The following is an 8,547-nucleotide window of genomic DNA, read 5'->3' on the forward strand; positions in this document are numbered from 1 at the left end:
ACATAAATACTCTTTTTGGATTCTTTTCCATTATAGGTTATTATGAAGTATCGAATAGAGTTCCCTGTGCTGTACAGTGGGTCCTTGTCTGTGTATTTTATATGTACTACTGTGTGTCTGTTAATCCCCAACTCCCGGGTATCCGTCCCCACCCGTTTCCCCTCTGGTAGAGGCAGGTGGATGCCTTCGTGGTCAGTCAGATTCAGGCGTCCAAGCTGTTCCTAGCACGTGATGTGACAGGGCCTGGCGCTCCAAGCTTCTGCCTGCACATTTTCCAGGATGTGATGGCGGACCTGGAAATAACCCCCCGAGGACAGACAGGAGGTTCCAGCAAATGGACAGCAGGCAGTGCTGACACTGCTGGGGGAGCTGTGCGGGCTGGCGCCCCTGTTGCGCGGACTGAACATGTTGCTCTCTTTCCTCCCTTCCCGTGTCCCCCCAGAGTCAGATGGAGTTCAGCATCTCCTCCTTATCTATCCAAGAGCCGAGCTGCGGCAGCGCCGGCGAGCCCAGGCAACCGTCCAAAGCTCCCCAGAGCTCGCAGGCCCTCCGTCCCTCCCAGGCCGGCAAGTCCTCCAGCCTGGACGCTCTGGGTCCCGCCCGGAAGGAGGAGGAAGCATCCTTCTGGAAGATCAATGCAGAGCGGTCTCGGGGGGAGGGCCCCGAGGCTGACTTCCAGTCGCTGACCCCCAGCCAGATCAAGTCCATCGAGAAAGGGGAAAAGGTCTTGCCTGCCTCTTCCTGGCAGGAGCCGGCCCCGAAGGCCAGGGAGGCCCAGGCAGAAAGGCCCGGCGTCCTCTGCCAGGAGTGGCGTGTCCTCCCCAGCACCAGCCTAGACCACGAGCGACCCCTGCCCGCCCAGGCCTGCACCAGCCCGCCGGGCGAAGCTGCCCCCGCCGGGCCCGTGGGGAAGCCGCCCTCCCCCGAGGCCGGGTGGGAGGCCGCGGAGGACACAGAGGACGCCCTGTTCTTGGATCCCGTGCCCGCACAGGTAGGTGCCTTGCTTCAGGCCGGGCGACCCCTTCCTCCAGGAGTGACAGGGGGCGGCTCCCCCATGCCCACGCTTCCTTCTTCCTCCCCTGCCCTTCCTCGGAGGACTTTGGGTTCAGGGCTGCTGAGCTGTCACTCAGCTTGGCGGCCAGCAAACGTGCAGGAGACGTGTCCTGAGTCCGTCTGGGTGCCGTGACCCGTTTGCCATTATGCGGTTGTGCCCCAGACGCCCGCTGCCCTTCCGCAGGTGGGATTGGGGGTGCAGCAGTGGGCAGGGGACCCACAGGAGGTCTGGGAGGTTGGGCTGCGGGGTTAGTGAGGAGGGGACCCACAGATGCCCTGGAAGAATGTGGAAGAAGCCGGTGGGACACGCCCCCCCCCTCCCCCCACCGCCCAGAGCCTCCGCCGGGAGCGGCCAGGCTTGTTCAGGGACCACGGGAGGCCTGCATCAGGAGTGATGGGCCGCTTCCCGTTTCTAAGCAGGACAGGACTAGGTGTCCAGGGAGGGGTCCTGAAGAAAGGACCTCTTTCTGGGGATGGAAGAGAAGCCAAAGAAAGATCTGAGTGGTTTTCTGGGTGAGGGCGGTGTGTCACGACGAAAAGGTCGCTCCAGGGACTAGGCAGTGTGAGTGGCTTCTGCACGTTTGCCCTTTTTTGTGGAGCCCCGACCAGTGTCTTTCCTGGCGGGTCTGCATTGCTTCAGCAGCTTAGCAAAGAGAAGAGAAAATGTTTGCTTATGACTTTAAATGGAGCTAGTGTTGGAGATTGCTCAAAACCTAAATATATAAAGAAATGATCATCGTATTTCTGAGGGAGGTCATGGTTTTGAGACATTGTTTTATGATGAACGAAGCAATGCTTTGGATAAGGCACGTCTGAGGACCACTGCTGGGGGAAGACCGTGGACCACTCACGTCCCCAGGTGAGGCCACAAGCAAGGTTCCCTGTCCTGTCCGTCTGGGGGATGGGCAGTGCTTCCCAGAACATGAATGCTTCTGCCCTTAGCTTCTCTGGATGGGTCAGGGTGCTTGCTGACGGTCAGAGGGGTAACCAAGGGCACCCCTGGGCCTCCTGGGAGTGCTCCCCTGCTCCCTGGTGCTGACCCTGAGCTGGGGCCATGCTGGGATGCAGGAGATCTCATTTTTAAACAAACACGTCCGGGCTCACGCAGCCTGCATGTTCTAGTACTTTCAGAGGAGCCCCCGGGAGGCTCTGCACCCAGGGCTGTCCCAGCAAAACCATATTAGACCTTTTCTTTGGGACCTGCTTACACAGCCAGTGGCCTATTTTGTCTGGTTGGGTCTGGATTTCGGAGCTGGGACAAGTCACCTGTTGGCATCACCTCTGTGCACCTTGGTGGTTTTGTCCATGTTGGTGTCATCTGGACTCCTTGGCCGTCTTCTTCTTCCTTCTTCTTCCTTCTTCCTCCTTTTTCCTCCTTCCTCCTCCTCCACATATACCAAAAAGATTTTGTTACGGTTACATATATACAACAGCTGTGGCACTGGATACATTTGCATTGTTGTGCCGCCGTCACTACCGTCCGTCCACAGAATTCTTTCATCTGGAAACTGAAACTCTGTCCCCATTAAACAGCCCTGCGACCCCTCCTCCTTCAGCCCCGGGCAACCATCGTTCTACTTTCTGTCTCTCTGGATTTGACTCCTCGAGGGACCTCATATACGTGGAGTCACGCAGTATTTGTCCTTTAGTGACTGGCATATTTCACTTGGCGTCATGTCCTCAAGATTCATCCATGAACCATGCGTCAGAATGTCCTTCCTCTTTAAGGCTGAGTAATATCCCACTGTGTGTGTGTACCACATTTTGTTTATCCATTCATCCAGTCTGTGGACACTTGGGTTGTTTCCACCTCTTGGCTGTTGTGAATAAGGCTGCCATGATGCTGGGTGTGCAAATACCCGTTTGAGTCCCTGCTTTCAATTCTCCTGGGCAGATGCCCGGAAGAAGAGCAGCTGGATCATATGGCAAGTCTGTGTTTAATTTTTGAGGAACTGCTGTGCTGTTTTCCAGCAACGACTGCACTGTTTCACACTTCCAGCAACAGTGCCCTGGGATTCCAGCTTCTCCGCATCCTCACCAACACTTCTTTTCTTTTTTCTTTTTTGATAATGGCCATCCTAATGGGTGTGAGGTGGTATCTCTCCCTGCGTTTTGATTCGCCTGTCTCTAAGGACTGGTGATGCTGCGTGCTTGGCCATTTGGGTATCTTCTTTGGGGAAATGTCTATTCCAGTCCCTTGCCTGGTTTTAATCGGCTGTGAGTTTCGTTGTTGAGCTGTGGTCATCCTCTGGGTACTTCCTGGATCGGGGTTCCAGAGGCTTCCACGCCTCCGTGGTCAGCTGTCCTCCTGAAGAAGGACCCCTGTGACAGGGACCCTCTGCCTTCCATCAGCTCCACATCAACTCTCCAGCCTGTCCCCTCTTTTCAGGGTCTCCCACATCTTAGGCCCCTCCCTCCCTTTGCAGCTCTGGTGCCTGCCCCAGGTGGCCCCTCTGTTCTGTGTCTCCAGTCTCCCTGCCCAGTGGCTCCTTCTCACAGATGCACACAGCTCACCTCTGTCCCTGTCCAGGGCGCATTTGTATAAGATACGTGCGGTTTTTGTTTTTGTTTTTTTTGGTGGGAGGTGATTAGGTTTATTTATTTATTCTTAGAGGAACTGGGGATTGAACCCAGGACTTCATGCATGCTAAACTTGCACTCTACCACTTGAGCTATACCCTCCTACCCTTGGAGGAGGAGGGTTTTTTTGTTTTTGTTTTCCTTTTAATGGAGGGACTGGGGATTGAACCCAGGACCTTGTGCATGCTAAGCATACAGTCTACCACTGAACTATCCCCTCTGCCCTTAGATGTGTGAGTCTTAGTTGTAAAGAGATGCAGGAAAGTGGGGAGGGGTGGGGAGACTAGGACGGGACACATGAAATCCTTTGGGAGAAAAGATTTCTGAGTGCAAAGCCCAGCACTCATCCATCCACAGAACTCTTCCATCAAGGTGTGAATTGCAGCCGCATTTAAGACACTGGTAGGAAACTAGAGAAAGGAGCGCTTGCCTGAACTCCTTCGGCTTTCCAAGCTCTGGCTGTCTCTGCTTCAGTCTGAGAGGCAGGAAACTGGGCCCGAGTCCCTCCTGCCACCGTGTGGAGGGCGGGCTGTCAGGGCTTCCCCGCTCCGGAAGGCTGCGGCCACCGGCTCACCACGTGCTTGTGTCAGACCAGAGGAGAGGGGCCTCTCAACTCAGGCTGCTGGAAGCTGGTGGAAACGGGTCTGAACGCAGCTGCCTGTGCTCACAGAGCAACCCCATGTCCTGTAAGCGGAATGAAGACTGGCCCTGGGTCAGGGAAAATCCCCTCCGGAACCTTCCACATCATCCGAAACAAAGAATTCTTTCTCCGTATTTTTCGTTCCCTCAACTTGGCCATTGATTTTTTGGTTTTGTCTGTCCCTCTGTATGTCTGTGTGTTTCATATTAGAAAAAGACTCTCTCTGTGACTTCTTGTATTCCGTGCTGATTCAGTTTAAGCACGCCTGTCCTTCAGAAATAGAAAGTATACTTTTTTCTCCTTTTCTCCATGGGGAGGGTCTACAGGCTGCCCTCAGACATGCCTGGGGACAGAGAGGGGGTACGTGTCGGATCCTGGCAGAGTGTGGCTTGCGATGAATTTTATTTAATTTTCTGGGTCCCAGCACTGAGGCAAAACGAGGTCAGGGAGCCACCGAGACGGAAGCAGGCTACTTCATTTGGGTCATTTTAAATGAGATGCTGTTTTTAGATTATGCATAACTTAAAAAAAGCCTCATGCCTTACTTTGATGTTTTTGTCCCTTCTACAGGTCAGCTCGAGTAATGTCATCTTGAAGACAGGATTTGATTTCCTGGACAATTGGTAAAAAATGCGTTCGAAAAAACAAACCAACCAAGAACCCCAAAATGCTTTCCCAAGTGGTAGGCAAAGGAGGAGAAAAAAAAGAGACAGCATTTTCCTGTGTCTTTTCCTGGTTTCTGTACACTTGTTTCTTAATCATTCGGAAGCTGGTAAATGTTGCCTTGTCCAGATTCCCAGTTTCTTTTTTTGGGGGAAGACCAGCTATCTATGCTATTTTCAATGATTTGATAACAGAAGTTTTACATTTGGAATTAAAAAAAAAACAAACAAACTCTTAGGAATTCAGGAAACCTTATAAATAAAAACTTCTGCTCCAGCTCCACCCAGTTCTTCCCCTCCTGAGAGTTTTCTCCATCGTGTCACAAAATCAGAAAGTGATTTCCATGGCCTCTGCGTGGTCCCCTCCCTTTTAAAACTGTGCGGAGCCACCTCTGATGGTGGGAGTTGGTGGCGACCTCAGCGTGAACGGCCCCGAATTCTCGCCCGATGCTCCCAGCTGTCCAGGGCTTCCCCAGCCGAAGCTGCGTGTCTCACGTCCTGTTCCTCCCTTCATCCTCGTCGTTTCCAGGAAAGACAGTTGGCACATGGTAGAGGTCGTCTTTAAGCTGATACTTACTCAAGCAAATTATTCATCATTGTTTAAGAAGAGTTGCATGTTTAAAAGTTTTGTATTAACTTCGCAGTTATTTTATATCTAGATGTAGCAGTTGTAGGGTTACCGCTTTTCTTGGGTTCGACCAGCTTCCCCCTGTAGAGCCTCGCTGCTCCTGGGGCCTGCCGTGTTCCCTGCCCTGCGCGTCTGCAGGAGGCAGGCCGGGTGGCAGGCGCCGCTGGCGGACCAGCATCCTCTGATCAGCCGCGTTAGGACCTCCCAGCGTGGGGCTGGCGACGGCAGCGCACGTGCTTCGGCCCGAGGACCGGTCAGACTGCGCCACGGAGGCCCCTCCCCAAGCCCGGAGCGAGGGCCGAAGCGCCCCCTGCAGGCCTTCGTGGTCATGGCAACAGCATCTCGTGGGGCTGGACTTGGCTGCCGGCAGCTTTGCCGCTGGGGAGGGGGCTGGGAGCAGCTCCGAGGCTGCCCAGAGGGACAAGGTGGCCCCTGCCCCAGATGGGGTGGGGTAGGATGGGAGGGGACGCCCTGTCCAGTGGCCCCTGCGCAGCGTGAGCCTGCAGGACATGCCCGAGCGCGGTTTCCACGTTGCCTCACTGTGTTCTCCTCACCTGACGCCTTAATCCCCGTGAGTCCTGCCGGTGAGCACCTGGTTTCAGTATCAAAGTGTGTCTTTTAAAATGCCTTTGTTTCGTAGGGCCTTCTGAAATGATTTCCAGAATATTTTAACCAGCTCCAGGGTAAAGACCATGGCGACATGTATTTTTTCCAGGAAAGTTTCTGCCAAAGCTGTGGCCTGGCCAACTTTTGGCTTGGTTTCTGCCAATTGCGTTATGTCCCTAAACCTCATTTGGCCCCTTGGGGTGTTGACTTTGTCCCTTCTTTTTGGTGACTGATTGCATTGTGGTGAATACAGGTTCTTTCTGTACCGTGTGAATATAGTTGAAACATTCAAGGGGGAAAAAAAGTTCCTAGCATTGTGGTGAGGGCAAAATGAGCCTAGAAGTCCCAGCTGGCATCACACAGTGGGTGCCAGCCCCTTGGGTCAGCCACTGAGCCTCAGATCTGGGCTCACCATCTGCTCCACTTCCAGCTTCGAGGGCTGTCGACTGTGTGAGAACCCACATTTGAAAGCAGGTCCCCATAACGAAAGAAAGATATTCAGAAGTGAGTTTGCATTCCTTGGTGTAGTGGAGAAGAAAGATCTACATTCTGGGACAGACGATTAGCCCGGGGTGATCTGTCTATTCTGCTGGGAGATGGTTCTAATTTCTTTTCCACTTTCTCCTGAAGCCCAGGATTCCCACCCATCAAGCTCTCCTGGGAGCTGAGGGGGTGCGGGGATTATGGAGAGCTTCTGCCTTTTTTGGCAACATCTGAGGTCCAGTAACCAGTGGTGTTCAGTTATCTGCAACAGTGTTTAAAGTTGCGTAGAGTCTCAGCCTCCTGAGATTAAATGTAAAATCAAAATTTGGGAAATCCTAGAGGGCGTTCTAAAGCTGTGTTGCTTTGCTCTGTTCTCGGAAGTGATGAAGCATGAGAGGGAGAGGTGGGGGCCTGGGGGACACACGCTCGTGGGTCTCATCCTGCTGACCTGCAGTTCCTCCTCTTAGCCCTGGGTGGTCTGTGCAAAGATGGGTCCTGGTACCGTCCTCCTGGGAATCTATGTTCAGTGTTTCCACGTAAGGGAAAATTAAGCTCTTCTGTTTGCCACTTTTTCCCCTATGGATCAGGATAGGGTTTCTAAAACCAGTCATTTTCATTTATTGTTTTAAAAATACACATTTTTCACGCATGCTGAGCATGCACGAGGCCCTGGGTTTAATTCCCAGTACTCCTCTAAAAATAAATAAATAAACCTAATTACCTCCCCCACCCCCTGCAAAAAAAAAAAAAAAATACACACTTTTCAGCTGAAGCCTGAATGTGGTTTTGGGTCCCCCCTCCCTTGTCTGCCCCCGAGGTTCAGCTCAAGGATTCAGTGTCTTGCTTTCGGTGACTGCAATTTGCAAAATCACAACCAGGAAATTAGAAACCAGTCTCAGTTCTTTCACCTGGGGTCCCTCCCTGCTGCCCTCTGGGTTTGAGGGTACCTCCCGCTCTGGGAACAGCACCCACGTGGGTGCAGAGCAGCCTCCCTTTCTTTGATACACGTTTTCAACAAATGAAAAATTCTTACTGACTACTTGTAACTTGGTTGTATTTTATATTAACAGCCTTTAATAAAGCCATTTAAAATTTGCTTGATGTGTCTTTTTTGGGACCGCTGCTGGAGCCAGGATGCCTGTGAGGATGATTGCTGTTGAACAGAGGAGGCTGGAAGGATTCATGCTAGTTAAAGGCAGATTGAAACATCTTCAGAAAGCCCACTTTTGCACAGTCCGGCTTTGCCCCCCCCCCCCCTGCAGGTTAGTGGGCAGCAATGGCCGAGGTCTAGTGGCCCCCAGCAGAAGGGCTGGGCTCCTGCCCTCAGGTGACACGGAAGCCATGCACGGCTTTCCAAAGACAAGCTGATTGCATCAGGTGGTGGACTCAGAAATGCAGGTGCGCTCTCCCTGAAAGCTTGCGCCTTGAGTATATTTGAAGCTGATTCTTCTTGGAAGAAGTACAGACTCAAGCGTGGCCTGTCAGTCCTGTTCCATTCATTAAGGTGCAGGTGGTAAGTTACCAGCTATTCATGGACAAGAATTTTTCGATGTCAGGTTTTAGAACTAATACCCCTGAGGAGAATGGGGCTTCAGGCTGACAGCCTTCTCCTAAGTCATCACACACAGGGGGGCCTTGCTGCCTTGGGGACCACAGATTTCCTGATAAGCAAGTGAATTATGTATTTGCTGACTCTGGTATTCAGTGATTTGATGACATCTGTGGGCCAGCAAGTGTTAAATTACTGTATGTACACATTATGAGAGGAGGCAGAGTAGCTCCCAAGCCCATAGGTTTGGCAACTTTCACAGTAGCTCAGTATGGTACTAACATAGCTACCCCCCCCCCAAAATAGTATTTCTATGCAAGGGGGAGCCATTGACATAGAGATAAAA

At 52.4% G+C, this 8,547-nt stretch overlaps 1 protein-coding gene across 1 annotated transcript in view; it reads left to right on the forward strand.

The window, feature by feature from the left end:
* C11H1orf198 (chromosome 11 C1orf198 homolog) overlaps positions 1–7,748 on the forward strand; it is a 31,409-nt gene extending 23,661 nt beyond the window's left edge. The window contains exons 3-4 of the mRNA XM_032491838.1: positions 443–991; positions 4,844–7,748. Of these exons, the coding sequence (XP_032347729.1) occupies positions 443–991; positions 4,844–4,900 (606 nt within the window). The 3' untranslated portion in view covers positions 4,901–7,748. The remainder of the gene's footprint in view (positions 1–442; positions 992–4,843) is intronic.
* The last annotated feature ends 799 nt before the right edge of the window (positions 7,749–8,547 follow it).

Source organism: Camelus ferus, chromosome 11, assembly GCF_009834535.1.
Source record: "Camelus ferus isolate YT-003-E chromosome 11, BCGSAC_Cfer_1.0, whole genome shotgun sequence".
Lineage (NCBI taxonomy): Eukaryota > Metazoa > Chordata > Mammalia > Artiodactyla > Camelidae > Camelus > Camelus ferus.